Source organism: Mesoplodon densirostris, chromosome 13 (assembly GCF_025265405.1).
Source record: "Mesoplodon densirostris isolate mMesDen1 chromosome 13, mMesDen1 primary haplotype, whole genome shotgun sequence".
Classification (NCBI taxonomy): Eukaryota; Metazoa; Chordata; class Mammalia; order Artiodactyla; family Ziphiidae; genus Mesoplodon; species Mesoplodon densirostris.
Window position 1 is genome coordinate 12,278,086 of NC_082673.1, and position 18,523 is coordinate 12,296,608.

General features: G+C 41.2%; 1 protein-coding gene across 12 annotated transcripts in view; it reads left to right on the plus strand.

The window, feature by feature from the left end:
• Positions 1–7,227, plus strand: part of ADHFE1 (alcohol dehydrogenase iron containing 1) — a 34,395-nt gene extending 27,168 nt beyond the window's left edge. For 11 of the 12 annotated variants that reach the window (XM_060116263.1, XM_060116265.1, XM_060116262.1 and 8 more), the window contains one exon: positions 6,700–7,227. In XM_060116263.1, the coding sequence (XP_059972246.1) occupies positions 6,700–6,783 (84 nt within the window). In that variant the 3' untranslated portion in view covers positions 6,784–7,227. The remainder of the gene's footprint in view (positions 1–6,699) is intronic. The other variant, XR_009534097.1, reaches the window with a different exon arrangement.
• Positions 7,228–18,523: the final 11,296 nt, after the last annotated feature.

An 18,523-nucleotide genomic window follows, 5' to 3' on the forward strand; every position in this document is an offset into this window, starting at 1 on the left:
TATTGTATATGCAGCAATGTGGATGGACCTAGAGAATATCATACTAAGTGAAGACAGAGAAAGACAGATATATGATATCACTTATATGTGGAAGCTAGAAAACATTACAAATGAGTCTATACACAAAACAGAAATAGACTCACAGACATAGAGAACAAACTTATGGTTACCAAAGGGGAACGGGAAAGGGGGAGGGATAAATTAGGAGTATGGGATTAACAGATACTAACTACTCTATATAAAACAGATAAGCAATAAGGATTTACTGTATAGCACAAGAAACTATATTCAATATCTTGTAATAACCTATAATGGAAAAATATCTGTACATATCAGTACATATATAACTGAATATATATATATAATATATATATATATATACACATATATAACTGTATATATATTATATATATATATTATATATATATATTATATATATATATAATATATATATATACATATATAACTGAATCACTTTGCTATACACCTGAAACTAACACAATATTGTAAATCAACTATACTTTTAAAACTATTTATTTATTTGGCTGCATTGGGTCTTCGTTGCTGCGTGTGGGCTTTCTCTAGTTGCGGCAAGTGGGGGCTACTCTTCATTGCGGTGCGCGGGCTTCTCATTGTGGTGGCCTCTCTTGTTGCAGAGCACGGGCTCTAGAGCGCAGGCTCAGTAGTTGTGGTGCATAGGCTCAGTAGTTGTGGGGCACGGGCTTAGTTGCTCCACAGCATGTGGGATCTTCCCGGACCAGGGCTCAAACCCGTGTCCCCTGCACTGGCAGGCAGATTCTTAACCACTGCGCCACCAGGGAAGCCCTATATTTCTATTTAAAACAACAACAACAACAAACAAACACTATGAGGATAAGGCAGTTCTCCCCAAAATTAAGGCATTCATGTATCTATCCCTGACGTTGGAACAGAGTTAACAGCTAGAATATCTACTCACACAGCATCCTGCTTACAAGTGGCAGTGCTTCTCCCTCAGCCCACTTCAGTTAAGCAAAGGCCTCAAACTGGCTTCTTCCCCTCTTAGCAAGTACTTAGAATGTTGAAAACCTCACCACTCACATAAGGTATTTGTGTGGATTGGGTTCACAGACTTATCTGTCCGTAGGAGCAAGGTAAATAATAGCAATGAACAAAGTAATTTAAGGCACTAGGGAATGGTGGGGACTTTGGTGAACTGGAAAGCACATGACCCATCTCACTGGGTGAGCAGCTTTTCAGCTATAGTCTATTATCACCAAGCATAAATTCAGTTCCCAGTGTTGGTAGAACTTGTATTTTTAAGAAAAATCAGCAATTGGGATGTTTGTGTTGAATTCCCTGATTTCCCAATGTACAAAGAAAACATGGCCCATGGGCCACAATTTAGGGTCAGGCCCAGTGGGCTCAGTTGCATCCAAAAATATAAATGAATGAGAAAAAGAGGAGTCTCAAAGAATAGCAGAGACACTGGTTCTAACCCACAGTCCTAACCTGTAAGTCGAAGGGACTAAATAAAAAATATGACCATCACAATCATTTTTTCCAAATCTATAAAAGTTCCATGAAGGTAGGAGCCTGTCTGTTTTGCTCATCTATCTTCTATAGCACCTAACCCGGGCTAGTGAACATTGAAAGGAGCACATTCCTGCAATCCTCTCCTCTTAAATCTTCTGTCCTTGTTTTTGGGCAATTTCCTTAGACTTAATAGGACTCAGCCAATGAAAAGGAGCCATGAAAGCCTGTCCAGGAATACCAGAGACCAAGTGGTCACCACGATTTTGATGTAGCCTCTGGCTCTTACAGCATGGTCCCAGCAAGAGTGTCCACTCTTCAGGGGGTCCTCTGAAAAGTTCTGCTTGTTTATCCCAGGAAAATGTTCAGGCATATGTGTTTATCAACCTCCAAGAATGGTATTCATGAGTTTCAGATAAAACTGGATGATATTCTTGGCCATTTAATTGCTGTGGCAATGCATCTTCCAGTCATCAGCACACACTGGCAGGTGTGGACGGTTTTAATTCTACTGTACTCAGGCTTCCACTTTCAAAAGCTGTTCCAAACAGCAACAGATCCAGACTAACACTTGAGACCATCCTCTAAAATAGCAAGTTAATTAGGTATCATTCTGAATGCCTCAGTGCACATGTCATACTGGGAAATCACAGATAGCAGAACCTTAATTAGACAAAACTAATTTCTTAGTTTCACAAAGGATGCAAGGTAAATTGAATCTTTCTAATACAAGTCATGTCTATAAAGTAGGAAACCAGGATTTCCTCAAGCTATGTTCATAAAGCAGCCCCAAGGTGGATGCTGCCTTTTTTTCCTTTGATCATGTTTTCACGATTAGGAGAAACACAGTTAATTTTAATTCACTGGCACTAGTTCAGTTTTGAAGTCAATATGACAGATTTATATGCATATATGGGGAAGGGGGGAATATTCATAGGACTTTAGAAGGAATATTGGAAATAAGCTTGTCTGTTTTGCAGTTGAACTAGTGTTGGGTTCTTGTTTAGTTTTTTTTTTTTTTTTTTTAGTGAACATTTTATAGGAATGCTATGGCAACTTCAGAATTTTACACATGCAGCAGACAAATCTTCACTTATTAGTATTACAGGATTTAAGGTAGTGAGAGGGATATACTCTTCCTGCAAAGAACATCACCAGAAAGGATATTTCATGCAGTCAACATTTGATAAAGCTTCTTTTATGTTCAGCAAAGACGGATCGGTTTTCTCTGGAACAACCAGGCCAGTATTCTTAACCAAACACCACAGCCCATACTGGTGGCAGCAAATAGCAGCCCTGTGTACAGAGGTTTCCAACTGCCATAGCCGGGCTGCTCGGGGAGCAGGCAAGAATAAATTAATCTTCCAAGCTGGATTTCTGAAACCTCTGGAAAGAAACATTTACATTTCCCATCAAAACATTTCATTACCGAGGAGAGCTGTCTACCAAAATGAGCCCTTCCACTCCCTGGCAGACAGGCCCGCTAAAATGTTATTTTATGAATGTGCTAAAAGTAGTAGTCTGAATTTATTTCACTGCCCATGTTAATCAGTTGTCCTTCGGTCTTATGTGTCTATAAATAATAGCAGTGCGGAACACATCTGAATCCTGAGAGGTTGGCTCTTATATGGCACAAGTGATACGTGCAAGGATATATCACAAACTTTACGTCCTTGCCCCTGTTGAACCAATCGTTGGGGGATAGAAATGTGAACAAGAAACTCACCTCAGCTTGGCCTGAGCTGAGAGTCCTGAACTACTTCATGCAAGATGAACAGGGTTGTTTTAAGGGCGCTTGAGCTCATCAGATAAGACTCTCTGCCATTATAAACAGAATAATGTGGCAACTTTGGCCATAGCAAATACCGAACTTCCGTTCTGGACCCTGCCACAAACGTGTGCATAAGTCACCGTGAACAAGTCTCTGCCTTGCTATGGATTTTCACAATTCTTTAGGGTCTCTACAAGATGTGCTGGGATATGAAGCTTTACCTTGGCTTCACCTATACTCTTCAGCACTGTCCCCCCATCCTTCTCCCATCTGTCCATCCATTCTTTTTTTTTTTAAATTGTGTTAAAACATACCTGACATAAAATTTACTATTTTAATCATTTTTAAGTGTACAACTCAGTGCCATTAAGTACATTTTACAGGGCTGTGGAACCATAATCACTATTCATTTTCAGAACTTTTAAATCATCCCAAAAAGAAGCCCTGCTCTATTGCCAAATGGTAAACAGTAACTCCCCACTCTCCTCTTCCCCCAGCCTCTATTCTACTTTCTATCACTGTGAATTTGCCTATTCTAGGTACTGCATGTAAGTGGAATCATACAATATTTGTCCTTTTGTGTCTTCACTTAGCATAATGTCCTAAATGTGTCAGAATTTCATTCCTTATTATGCCTGAATAACATTTCATTGTATGGATAGGCCACATTTTGTTCATCCATTCATCTGCAGATGGACACTTGGGTTGTTTCCACCCTTTGGCTATTGTCAATAGTGCTGCTGTGAACATCAATGTACAAGTATCTGCTTTAGTCCTTGCTTTCATTTCATTGGGGTATATACCTAAGGAATAGAATTGTTGGATCACAGGGTAGTTCTGTGGGTTTTTTTGACAAACTATCATACTATTCTCCATAGTGGCTGCATCATTTTACATTCCCACCAACAATGCACGAGGGTTCCAATTTCTCCACATCTTCACCAACACTTGTTATGTTCCGTTTTTTGGACAGCCGTTCTGACAGGTGTGAAGTGGTAACGCGTGGTTTTAACTTGCACTTTCCTAATGACTAATGACACTGAGCATCTTTTCACACGCTTATTAGCTATTTATATATCTTTTTTGAAGAAACATCTATTCACGTCCTTTGCCTATTTTTGAGTTGAGTTGCTTGGGGTTTTTTGTTATTTAGTTGTAGCAATTATTTGTATATTTTGGATATTAATCCCTTATCAGATATATGATGTGCAAATATTTTCTCCCATTCTGAGTTGTCTTTTCACTCTCTTAGTAGTGTTCCTTGATGCATAAAAGTTTTTAATTTTGATGTAGTCCAGTTTATCTATTTTTTCTTTTGTTGCCTGTGTTCTGGTGTCATATCCAAGAAATCACTGCCAAATCCAAAGTCATGAATATTTTCCCATTTTCTTCTAAGGGTTTTAAGGTTTTAGCTCTTACATTTAGGTGCGTTTAAAGTTAATTTTTGTATACATCCTTCCTTCTTTTTATTCTTCCTTTTACCTGACAAATACTTATTGATGTCTTACTATATACCATGAATTGTATGTGATACAGTTTAGAAAACAAAGTCCCTTCCCTCCCTCGTGGAGCTTATGTTCTAGTAAGGAAGACAGACAATGGTCATCTAATCAAATCTACAAATAAGATACAAATGAAATCGTTTCAGATAATGATTAGTGGTCTGAAGGAAACCTGGGTAACGAGATAGTGATTTCACATGGGACAGTGTGGCGGGAACTCCAGCGAGTGTGGTCAGAGAAGGCCTCTGATTGGAGGTGGAGGCAGCCAGGTGAAGATCTGGGAGAAGCATTCCAGGCAGAGGGGAAAGGCCCTGAGATAGGGTGAAGATTTACATTTTCACGGGACTGAAGGGGGACCAGGGGTCTAAGTGAGAAGAGCGGGTGGGAGAAGAGTCGGAGCTGGGGTTGGAGGACATGGTTTTGTTCTAACTGCAGTGGGACGTCATCAGAGGGTGTTAAGCGAGGGAACGGTGTGACCAGACTTGCAATGCGGAAAAATCACTCTGGCTGCTGTGGGGAGAATGACCTCTAGGGGGTGAGAGTGGAGCGAAAAGTGGAAACAACTCTTAAGAGGCCTTTCAAGTAGGACAGGAGCATGAAGTGACCATGGATCGGGAGGTGAGAAGTGGTGGGTTTTGGGATTTAATCTGCAGGTAAAGCCGACAGACTTGCTGATGGACTGAGCTTGTAGGGAAGGGAAGGAGGAATCCAGGATGACTCCTAGGTTTTCCCTGAGTGACTGGGTGACATTTCTGAGAGAAGGAAAAATGGAAGGTGGGGGAGTCAGAGTGCTATCTCGTATGTGTGAATCTTGAGATGCCAATATCCCCCCTCCCATCATCTTTATCAATCCATCCTGTAACTACTGAGCACCTGTTTGCCACGTGGGGCGCTGGGCACAGCCCCCCCCCCCCGTGGAGCTTCGCTCTCCTACCAAGTGCTGTCCTACACAGGTGCTCATCACAGAAGACGGACCCAGAGATCCACAAACATGCAACCAAAACACCGGCACGTTTCTTAATTTCATTTAGGCCTGGAAATTTGGGGATTAAGGAGCCACTGACGAGAGTGTCAATAGCAGTAGGAGGGCTTCCCTGGTGGTGTAGTGGTTGAGAGTCCGCCTGCCGATGCAGGGGACACGGGTTCGTGCCCCGGTCCGGGAGGATCCCACATGCCGCAGAGCGGCTGGGCCCGTGAGCCATGGCCGCTGGGCCTGCGCGTCCGGAGCCTGTGCTCCGCAATGGGAGAGGCCACAACAGTGAGAGGCCCGCGTACCGCAAAAAAAAAAAAAAAATAGCAGTAGGAGGTGCTGGTGTCTTTGCTGACTTGACTCAATATTCCCTGGAGAAAGTAAGGAAATCACTGAATTCATTTGGGAAGGTAGAGATAAAACCTTAGTTAATATTTTTTTTAAAAAAGAGTCACTTGCTGCCCATAGCCTGAAAGTTAATGTCCTAGTGAAGTCCTTTGTAATATACATGAAGTCCAAGTTGCAAAATATACGGTCTTTGAAGCCAAGGATGACTCCGTCCTGTCCTCCCTGGCTGCGCACATGCCTGGGACAGTGCCCTCCACACAGGGAGAGCCTGGCAGGGGCACCAGACTGGCGTGGTTTGGTCACTGTAGGAGGTGTTTCTCCTGAGGCTGGTTGGGTTCTGTACATTTGAGCAGAAGGCTGTTCTCAGGACCTCAGGCAAGAGTAATGGCTTTGAAAACTTCACAGCAAAGAGGCGTCGCTTGATAAACTTCTGAGCCGGGAATCAGCGAGTAAGACGCAAACAAGAAATATGACTTTTAAAGCTATGACTATTGTCAAGTCACTGTTTCTCGTGACTGAGTTAATTTACATACCTAGTAGCTTTTACAAACTGTCTCTGCAAAGCCCTGAGTAATTCTTTTTGTTTACTGTTTCAGGAAAGGGTCACCAAGCTTGCACCACGCCCTCAGTCAGAAGAGGATCTGTTTGTTCTGTTTGAAGCGTCAATGAAACTATATTAATTTTCATTTTCACTGAAAGAATTAGCATTGGCCGTCGTAATTCTGAAAACAGAAGTTGATCTAGCAAGAGCTTTGTCTTTTCACCTCCACACATAACTTCCCTGTTACCAGCTTGAATGTGATATAATTTTATCCTGTAGAAGATTCCCTGATGCTCCAAGTCCAGCTACTTCCATAGAACACACTGGACAAATGCCCACCATGCTGGACCCTCAGCCAGACTTTAGAGGTCCATGTTCCTGCCCCAAACCCTGCAGACTACACCTGCTCCATGTATCAAAAGGGCAAACACTCAGTATCTACCAAAAATATTAATGTGTATATCCTATGCCCAGTGATCATCAACCCCACATCTAGAAATTTATCCTATAAAATACTACAAGTGTGTAAAGAAATATGGCAAGGATGTTTCTGGCGGTGCATTTTCTAATAATAAAAAATTTGAAAGAACTTAAGTATTCATTAATATATGGATAAATAAATCATAGTATATTAAATAATGGAATGTTTTTGTGCTACTATTAAGAATGAGAATAACTCTACTAGAAATACGTCCATGATAAACGGCTAAGTGGAAAAGAGTAAGTTGCAGGACAGTTATATATTAATATGGTCTGATTTTTACTTTTTAAATTATATATATGTCTATATATATATATATATATAGAAAGAACGTTACACATCAAACTTAAAAGGGATCACTGAAGAAATGGAATTTGGAGGATAGAGAATTAAGAGAAAATGTTTACTTTATATTTTATACTTTCACTTTTTATTTTACAAACATCTGTATTGTTTGCATTTGTTACAATAAGCACATATTTTCTAATTCTAAAAGAGGAAGAGAAAAGAAAGAAAAATATCACTTTGCTGTTTTAGGTCAGACTCATAAAAATACTAGTAACTAATATTTAAAAGGTAAAAACAAATCCAAAGGGGTAAGATATTAGAGATGGATCCTCTGGTGGAGCAATTGTTCTTTTGAGAAAAACACAAACAACCTACATGGTAACTCCCTCTTTGGAAAATGGTTCTGGTGCTCAGAATAAATTAATTCAAAAGCAAGCCATTTTGCGGTTTACAGACTTCAGGATGCAAGTTGAATCCTGGTAGCTGGGTCATCTGCCTCCTGTTATTCCCAGCCTGCTGAAACGTCTATGGCTCGTTTTTCCTCACAGTGGTGAGTGCACTGCTCGAGCTTTGGCAGTCTAGATCTCAGTGTACTTGCAGATTTATCCATATTTTAAACTGGATTAAAGTTTTAATCAGAAAGTATATCAAGTAGAGCCTATAATTACATATATAATTATATGTAATTACTAGGCATAGGATATATGCATATATAGTATATAATTACATATTATAGTATATAATTATATAAAGTATATAATTACATCAGGATTTTAAAAAACATGAGAAGGGCATTACTGTGCCATTGAACCTGCCTGGCCCTACTTTATCTCTGTAAACATCTTTGTTTACTTGGGATTTTAAAAATAACATTTAAATATTGTTTATTGGGAGTCTTTCTAATTACACACATAAGATATGTTCAGGGCCTCCCTGGTGGCGCAAGTGGTTGAGAGTCCGCCTGCCGATGCAGGGGATACGGGTTCGTGCCCCGGTCTGGGAGGATCCCATATGCCGCGGAGCGGCTGGGCCCGTGAGCCATGGCCGCTGAGCCTGCGCGTCCGGAGCCTGCGCGTCCGGAGCCTGTGCTCCGCAACGGGGGAGGCCACAACAGTGAGAGGCCCGCATACCAAAGGAAAAAAAAAAAAAAAAAAAAAAAAAAAAAGATATGTTCAGTACCAAAAACCGGTAGTACAAAGAGACACACAGAAGAAAATATTTCTTCACATTGCACCATCCAAAAGAAAGCCACTGTTAAAAAGAAACAAAATTTATATGTTCTCCCCATAATTTTATACACATATATAGTTACATTATAGATAACTGTGTGTGTGTGTGTATATATATATATATATATATATTTTTTTTTTTTTTTTTTTTTTTTTTTTTTTTTACTTAGGAACGGTATCATTAAGGAATCGTTTTAGTTCCTACAGAGCATTCAAATTCTTTATGCCAAGTGCCCAAAAGGCAAGCACAAGAGGGTCCCGACAGAGTTTCATCTCTACCATCAGACTATATCTAGCTCAAATTCCCTCCAGCTTTTCAGGAGAATTATGGAATCTGAGAGCAGAAGCTTTGTGAATAAGGCAGAGAACAGTGAAACTGCCAATCTGAGATCCTTCAGGAAACTTTAGTAAAAGTTGTTAACCAATGTCTCAAAATACATTTGGCGTAGCAAAAATATATATGTGCCCCACCCCCTCAAAGAAAGTCCAGGTAACTTCGAGACCTCTTGTAATACAGTTTGCAAGGTGATGTGGTATCATTAGAACAGCATAAGACTAGGGAGTCCAGGGGTCCAGGGCCCTGGATTCCACTCCAGCCCCTTGGTCTGTCTGAGTCTTACTTTATTCAACCAATTCCTCTCCAAGCCTGAAAATACCATAGCTAGATTTTATGTACTACCTTGTCCTTAACGTGAGATTTTGAGTTTGGGAAATTTAATGTAAAATCATTTTAGATATGAAAATGCATTCTTTATCTCTCTGAAATATTCGAAGCCATTTCCACCAGGAACCAGATGTCTCACTGTGACTCACCAGGAGGAGTGTTTGGCATTCATACTGATGATGACTTTGTAGAGGAAGGATTTAAAGGTCAAGCATGAAGAAACAGATTTAGGAAGACTTCGTGTTTTTTATCCTAATACCCATCATTCTGGCCCTTACAATTTGAGAATATACAAAAGATGTGTTTCTTGACTTTACCAACTACTAAAAGAGTGTGAGAGATTATATCCATTTCTGTAGCAAAAATATATAATTGTTTTCTGAGAAAACAATTAAGTACATTTTTCTAAGTCAAATCCTACTTATCTATTGATTCCCTTAAAAGCTCAAACAGTCCTTAGGGGTCACAGCTTCATTTATATGGATTCATGTACTTGCTAAGGAAAGGAAAATTAAAGGAACAGTATTCAAAAGTTTATATAATATTATTTCATAAAATTATCATATATGGTGGCATTTTCACTTAAAATACATCATTCCTAATTTATTTCTTGATACAAAATTACTAATTTGTTTCAAGCAGGTCATGTTTCTCTGATTTTTGCCAAGTGCCATAATAAATAGCTGGTGTGTTGCACTCCTGTCCCTCCCCTGTGCACAGGGAGGGTTGTGCTGGGTTTGGCATTGTTAGTGTAGCTGTGGACACAGCTGTAGGGTATTTTCCAGTGGTCAGTGAGGTAAGTCTGCTCTTGTAAAATAGAGACAAAGTACAGTATCAAAATAGAGAGAGAGCAAGAATTGCTTTTCTGGCCTTTTAACCCTGAGAAAGATTAATGGTTGTTTGCATTAGAAACTACCCTAATCAGGGACTGTTGCCGCCGGGGAGTGGGTATGAGAAAGGGGGCTATTCACCTCCGGGTCAACATTGCACAGGTTGCTGGGTCTCTGATGAGCAGCAACCCCGAGCCGAGACAGCTGCCCGGGCTCCTCCATTAAATGCCTTGTCCTCTGGGAGCTGCTGAGGCCAGGCCACATCCCGCCATCACCATCACAATGGCCTGCGGGAGGCAGTCTCCAGGGACAAGTCGCACTTTGAATGCGCAGAAATTGGCTCTTGAAGCCCTAGGTTGAATTACCGGCAGCTGGGGGTGGGAGGGTCTAGTTTCTCCTGCTATTATGCTTTCCAACCACCCCAACTCTCAGAATAAACGCATACCCTCCACAGATTGCAATAACTGTTTGCAATTTTGGCCCATGTGAAATCCCTCATGAAATTATGTGCAGGACAGCTAACTTTGTGTGTGTGTGTCTGTGCGTGTGTGTGTGTGTGTGTGTGTTTCCCAGCTCCCCACTCTTTTTCTTTTTTGAATTTTATTTTTTTATACAGTGCGTTCTTATTAGTCATCCATTTTATACACATCAGTGTATACATGTCAATCCCAATCTCCCAGTTCATCCCACCACCACCACCACCCCGGTTTCCCCCCTTGGTGCCCATATGTTTGTTCTCTACATCTAGGACAGCTAACTTGAAAGTAACTCCATTTCATTCTTTCTGGCTTTAAAATTGGCTTTTTTATTTGAGTGCTTTTAATTGGTTTTCTAACTTTTAAAATTGGAAACTGATTAAAATAATCATGAGCAAAAAGGAAAAAAAAAAAACTACCATCATGCCATTACCCAAACACAGCTGTTATCATCTGCTATATTTCTATCTTTTTCATTTGGGTGGTGTAATCTCTAGGTCTTTTCCCCTAAGGAATGACATTTTAAGTATTTTCTATGTTGCCACATAATCTTCATAACCATTACTTTAAAAGGCAGACAAAAGTTTATTGAATAAGAATTTAATAATTTATTTATTCTTATTATAGGGCACCAAAATTACTTTCACATTTTTACTCCTACCAATGCCACAGCAATGAATAAATGAAAAGTTGTATGTGGTTTTTCTCATATGCTAAATTAACTTCTTAGGTTAATTAATCCCCGAATGGAATTTTTAAAGTATGGACATTTTTATGGCTCTTGACTCATATTATCAAATTAAAAATACCTCACTATTGTTTTATGATGGTATATCTTAACAGTGCACATGAGCAAATTCAAATTCTCAAAATTATGAAACTCACTTCAGTGTTATATTTTTGCATCTTAAGTGAAACTGTAAACCACCAAGTCTACTTTTTTGTGTCACTTATATTTTTTTCCCCTTCCAAGCCTATGGGCCTGTGTTTTTACATTCACGGTCCTCAGTTTTGCTGGCCAAGGAAAAAAAACCAGAAGAGCAACATATAAATGTCCTTTTCTATAATGGTGTTCTAGAATCGTCTGGGGCTCTGAGTGAAAAGACTGCAACATGGGGAGGGAGGTAAGCGATGCCAAGGAATCACCCACCAATATCCCTTCCAAGGCTCTAAGTTGCTCCTCTAATCAGAAACCTCCCAGACCTGTGCAGGTGTGTGCATTGGTCCCACCTTGGCTTTGGCAACATTACTGGGGACCACAGTGAGCTTCATCCCAAACAGGGCATAAGAGAAAAGAATGTGTGTAAAGCAACATATACATTAATGAGATGTCAAAATAGTACCAACAAGCTGAGTGGCCACCTGAGTAAGGACAGGCTAATTTTCTTTCATTTTTTTTACATCTCGTTTAACCACTGCATACTCAGCACATAACTCAGTACCTTGACGAAGCAAGTTCCCAAAGGAGAAGGAAGGGGAACATGGATTTGGGGGAGAGGAGGAGGCAGGGATGGGGTTTGTTTGGGGAGTGGGGGTGAGCTGGGGAATGATTACAAAAACATGACATTTAATTGTATTTTTTAACCAAACTATTGATAATTTATAAATAAAAATATCAACTCTTATGAGACACAGTGGCCTATTTGCTAGGGCATCTTCCACAGCTGGCAACAATAATAAACTAAAGACAATAATAAGTTTATTTATTGGGTAATTTATTGAGCCCTTAGCCTGTGCCAGACTCTTTGTCAAGGAGTTGCCTACTACGAGAAGCACTGCTATTATCAATTTTTTTTTTTTTTTTTTTTTTTTTTTTTTTTTTTTTTTGCGGTACCCGGGCCTCTCTCTGCTGTGGCCTCTCCCGTTGCGGAGCACAGGCTCCGAACGCACAGCCCCAGCGGCCATGGCTCACGGGCCCACCCGCTCCGCGGCATGTGGGATCTTCCCGGACCGGGGCACGCACCCGTGTCCCCTGCATCGGCAGGCGGACTCCCAACTACTGCGCCACCAGGGAAGCCCTATTACCATTTTTGTACAAATGAGGAAATTAAGACTCAGGTTAATAAAAACAAACAGCCCAACTTCACACAGCTGGTAAGTGGCAGAGCCAGCTCTCGATCCCAAGGTTCTCCTGACCCTACATTCCCACCACCAAGCTCACCGCCTGTCCAATGCCTTCTGTTGTCAGAGACTTCCCTGAATCCCATTTACACACTGTAGATGCTTCTGTACGACACAGTACCTTGAACACAGTAGGGACGCCATAAGTATTTGTGGAAGAGAGGACTGTACTTCATTAAAAGAGGGAGAAGGAGAAGAGAAAAGGAGATTCTGCAAGCCTTCGACATGTCAGAGGGGAGTCAAGCTGGCCGAGCTGGCGGCCACATGGATGGGTGTTAGAGCCGCCTTGGGGTGAAGCCAGCCCTGATCGCCACTGACTGAGTAACTTGGGTGATTCACTCAGATTCTCTGAGCACAGTCTTCACCTTACAGGGTGGTTATAAATGTCTACAGGGAGTCATGTGTGGAAATGCCTAGAACAGTGCTCGGCCTACAGTCTTTGCCCAGCACTTGTGACTTCTCCTCCCTCCCGGAACACTAAGCTGGCATCAGATCTCTACACGATGTCAGCTGGGCACCAAGGGCTTCCAAACTTCCCTCAGGACAAGAGTGACCTGGGATGCTAGTTAAAGATAGAGACCACCAGGCTCTTCCCCCATCCCCCAGAAATCCAGATCCTGTCAACCCAGGTTGGAACCCATGGATCTATTATTGGTTGGGTAAGTTTCACTTAGGAAAATTAAACTGCACTTGGACCAGTTTGGCAGCCTCTCAGCATAGGTGGTGACAGAAACAGCGCATCAGTCCCAACCTTCAGTGTGCACAGAAACTTCTGGAGGGCTTGTTAAACCATGGGTTGCTGGGCCTGGTCCCCAGAGTTTCTGATTCAACAGGCCTGGCTGGGGAGCACGAATCTGCATTTTGAACTAGTTCCCAGGTGATGCCGCCCCTCTGAGACCACACTTTAAGAACCACTGGACCCATGGATTGCAATTTTCTCGTGTTTCAAATGCAGGAAATTCCAGCTGGAATTAGTTCTACCCAGCGTGTAGCAGGACCGTGGGTCCGTGGTGAGGGTCAGGACAGGACCAGGACACTGACCACAGGACACACCTCTCCACTAGACCAGGGCCCCCAGCCCCAGGCGCCGGGCCCCCTCTTCCCCACCATGACAGCCTTGCCAAGAAGCCCGTCTCCCTTGTTTCCACTTTCTTTTCAGGCTGAGGCCTTTCCAGGGTGTGAGGACGTTCTGCCTGTCAAAGCCCAAGCAGAAAGGAAACACTCACGAGTGACGGTAGCGCTGAGGAAGGCCACGGTATTGGCTGCAACCACGATGGGACTATTACAAAATATACTACGTACCAGAGCTCTGAGTTTCATTTCAGTGTAATTGGTATAAAGAACATAAAACCCCCAGCTACGATGTTAACAGACTGGTAAGACCACGCTGAATTATCTCTGTTTCAAAAAGAAAACAAAAACTCTCCTCGTGGGGCTTCCCTGGTGGCGCAGTGGTTGAGAATCTGCCTGCTAATGCAGGGAACACGGGTTCGAGCCCTGGTCCGGGAAGATCCCACATGCCGCGGAGCAACTGGGCCCGTGAGCCACAACTACTGAGCCTGCGCGTCCGGAGCCTGTGCTCCGCAACCAGAGAGGCCGCGACAGTGAGAGGCCCGCGCACCGCGATGAAGAGTGGCCCCCGCTCACCACAACTAGAGAAAGCCCTCGCACAGAAACGAAGACCCGACACAGCCAAAAATTAATTAATACACTCCTACCCCCAACATCTTCTTTAAAAAAAAAAAAAAAACTCTCCTCGTTACGCTCCTGTTTAAAAAGTTATTCTAGGAAAAGTTTCCATTTTACCTGGAAAGTGGATATAGACAGAGTAAATACATATAGAGTTGTGCATGTAATTACTGGTAAAGAATCCTTGGATATGAATTAGAATAAAATGATCTGTGCTTCAAGGGACAAAGAGAAGGAGGGCTACTCACATCCAGTTAGGAAAAGACAACCCAGGCATCCTGAGCTCACTCAGAGGCACCCCAGGCTTCTCTGCTCTTCCTCCTGACCTCCTTGAACTATCATGTGCCCGCGAGCAAGAGGGTCGGATGCTCTCCCCGGAAATGAGCAGAGGCTGGGAGGGCTGGTTCCCTGTCATGCTACCGAACCACCAAAGTCTGTGGATTTAAGAATTTTGCCTTGAAAGTTGAAATCGAGTACAAAGAAAAGGATATTCCCTAAGTTTGTGGAGGGGCAGAGATGGAACAGCTCTCAAACTTTGCCTGAATGCCCTCTATGCCCCTGCACTGGGATGGGAGCTACTGCATAAACGAGACCCAGCCTCCCCACTCCTTGGGCCCCCAGCCTTCTCTGGGGGAAACTGGGATACCCAGCATGATGGACTGGATTGTTTTTCCCCCAAATCATGTGCTGAAGCCCCAACCCCCAGTACTTCACATGTGACTGTATTCGGAGACAGGGCCTGTAAAGAGGTGTGTGGTTAAATGCAGTCCAATGGGTGGACCCTAATCCAATCTGACTGGTGTCCTTTTACGAAGAGGAAGTTTGGACACAAAAGAAGCACCAGATATGGACACAGAGGAGAGAACATGTGAGGACACAGCAAGAAGGCACCATCTGCAGGTCAAGGAGAGGCCTCAGGAGAACCAAAGCTGCCAACGCCTTGATCTTGGACTTCCAGCCTCCAGAGCTGTGAGAAAATTAATTCCTGTTGTTTAAACCCTGTGGTGTTTTGTTTGGGTAACCCTAACAACTAGGGTTTGCTAACAAAAGAGGGGAAGCCTTGAAGATTTTACATCAGAAAGGGCTAAAAGCCACTGGCAGAAAAAAAGATACTTGTAAATCAGAAGGCAAGAAAGAAAGGACTGGAGGCCCCAAGTTGTTTAGAGTCTTGCAGGAGTTTAGGAGAGAGGAAGAGATTAGGGGCAGCTGCAAGCCAGGCATTAGAAGATAAATAGGGAAGAGAGGTTTGGTTTGGTTTTTAAAGGTTGGTTCTGTGTTATGAATAGAACTCCCTTTGGAGCGTCTTAGTAGATGGTGATGATGATACAGATTGTTTTAAAATAATCTCTGCAGGTCAGACTTTTGCGGTGATGGTTTTGCTAAATTGGTCCAAGTTAAGCGGTGTTACGTTATAATTTTAAAACAATGTAGTAAGCATAGTGATAAAAAAAAAAAAAAGAAACCAAGTCAGGGAAGGTTTCATGAAAGAGAGGACTCCTGGGTTGAACTCTGAAGGAAAGCAGAGTTAGATGGGAGATAGGAAGTTGGAAAGATGGTCCAGGTACAACGAACAGCATAAACTATAGCACGTAGTAAAAACACGGGGTGTGCAAAGAGTGTAACAGTTTGGTATTGTCAGAGTGTCATGTGCAGGTCAGGAGGTGGTAAGTTGAGGCTGGAGAAGTCAACATGGTGCCCAGTAGAACTTGGAACGAATCCAGTAAGGTGCTAAAAAAAAAAAAAAAAAAATCATTAGGGACCAGCTGGAGTGCCAGAGACAGATGTGTGTTGGAGGTCAGGCACTCAAGACAAGAAGCTAGATTAAGAAGTGACTGATAATAATTATAGAATAACGAAAAAATCATGATAAATAAGCTAACATTTCTTTCCTCTTTCTCTAGATCTTCTTTTAAATTTTCATTTTGAAATAATTGTAGATTCACATTCAGTTGAAAGCAATAACACATAGAGATCCCACATACCCTTTACCCAGTTTCCCCCAATATAACATCCTGCACAACTGTAGTATAATAGCACAACCAGGAAACTGATGGTGATACAATCCATCCACCTTATTCAGACTTCACCATTTTTACATGCACTCGCTATGAAATTTTATCACATGTGCAGATTATGTGACCACCACCACAGTCCACATACAGAGCATTTCCATCACAAGGATGCCCTGAGCTACCCTTTTAGAGCCACGGCCACTTCCTTCCCTCCCCCATCCCTGACAACTGCTAATCTATTCCTTTTATCTATAATTTTGTATAATTTAAGCTAGGAATCTTTGAGATTGACTATTTTTCCACTCAGCATAATTCTCTGGTGATTCATCCAGGTTGCTGTGTATACCAGTAGTTCCTTCCTTTTTATTACTGAGCAGTATCTCCTTGTGTGGATGGGCCACGGTTTGTTTAACCGCTCCCGAAGGACATTTTGGTTGATTCCAGTTTTTGGCTATTATGAATCAAGCTGCTCTGAACAGTTGTGTACAGGTTTCTGCATGAACGTAAGTCTTCATTTCTCTGGAATAAATGGCCAAGAGTGCCATGTGGTATGACTTGGTTAGTTATGTAAAGAACTGACAAACTGTTTCAGGGGGCTACACCATTTTACATTCCCACCAGAAATGTCTGAGTTTCTCCACATTCTTATCATCATTTGGTGTTACCACTATTTTTTTATTTTAGCTGTCCTGGTGGGTAGGTAGTGAGCTTTCATTGTGATTTTAATTTCCATTCCTCTAATGGCTAATGATGTGGAACATCTTTTCATGCACTGATTTGCCATCTGTACATCCTCTTTGGTGAAATGTCTGTTCATGTATTTTGTCTGTTTTCTAATTGGATTGTTTACTTTCTTACTGTTGAGTTTTGAAAGTTCTTTATATATTCCAGATATAAGTTCTTTGTCAGATAGGTGGTTTGCAAATATTTTTTCCCAATCGATTGCTTGTCTTTTCATCTTCTTACAGGGTCTTTCACAGAGCAAAAGTTTCAATAGTTTTTCTTTTTTTATTGAAGTATAGTTGATGTATAATATTATATGTTATAGGTGTACAATACAGTGATCCACAATTTTTAAAGGTTATACTCCATTTGTAGCTATTACAAAATATTGCAAAAATTCTTAATTTAATGAGATCCAATTTATCACATTTTCCTTTTATGCATCACGCTTTTTGTGTAAAGTCTAAGAACACTGACTAGCCATAGGCCTCTAAGATTTTATCCTAAGTTTTTTCCTAGAAGTTTTAGTTTTATATCTAAGTCTGTAATCCATTTTGAGCTAATTTTTGTATAAAGTATGAGACTTAGGTTGAGGTTCTTTTTTTCCCTATGCCTGTCCACGTGCTCCAGCACCATTTATTGAAAAAGCAATCTCTCCTCCATTGAATTTTTTTACCTTTGTCAAAAATCAGTTGGGCTTATTCATGTGGGTCTACTTTTGGTTTCTCTAACCTGTTCCACTGATCTATATATCTATCTCTCCATCAATACCACACTGTTTTCATTACTGTAGCTATCTAGTAGGCCTTAACATTGGGTAAAATGATTCCTATTTTATCCTTCTTTTTCAAATGTGTTGTAGCTATTCTAGATTCTGCACCTTTCAGTATAAATTTTATAATAAACTTGTCTATGTTAACAAAAATATCTTTCTGAGATTTGATAGGAATTGCATTAAACCTATTGATAATTTGGGGAGAACTGACATCTTTAGTATGTTGAGTTTCCAATCCACAAACGCAATATGTCTCTCCATTTATATAAATCTTTGAACTCTTTCATGAGCATTTGTAATTTTCAGGACACATATCCTGAACAGGTTTTGTCGTATTTATACCTATATACTTCATTTTCTTTGAAACAACTATAAATGGCATTGTTTTTAATTTCCCTTTCCATGTGTTTATTGGTAGTATGCAGACATGTGATTGATTTTGCATGCTTACCTTGTATCCTGCAACCTTGCTGAGCTCACTTATTAATTCTATAAGTTTTTTTGTAAATTCTTTGAGATTTTCTATGTAGACCATTATGGCCTCTGCAAATAGGGACAGTTTTCTTTCTTCATTTCTAATATGTATGCCTT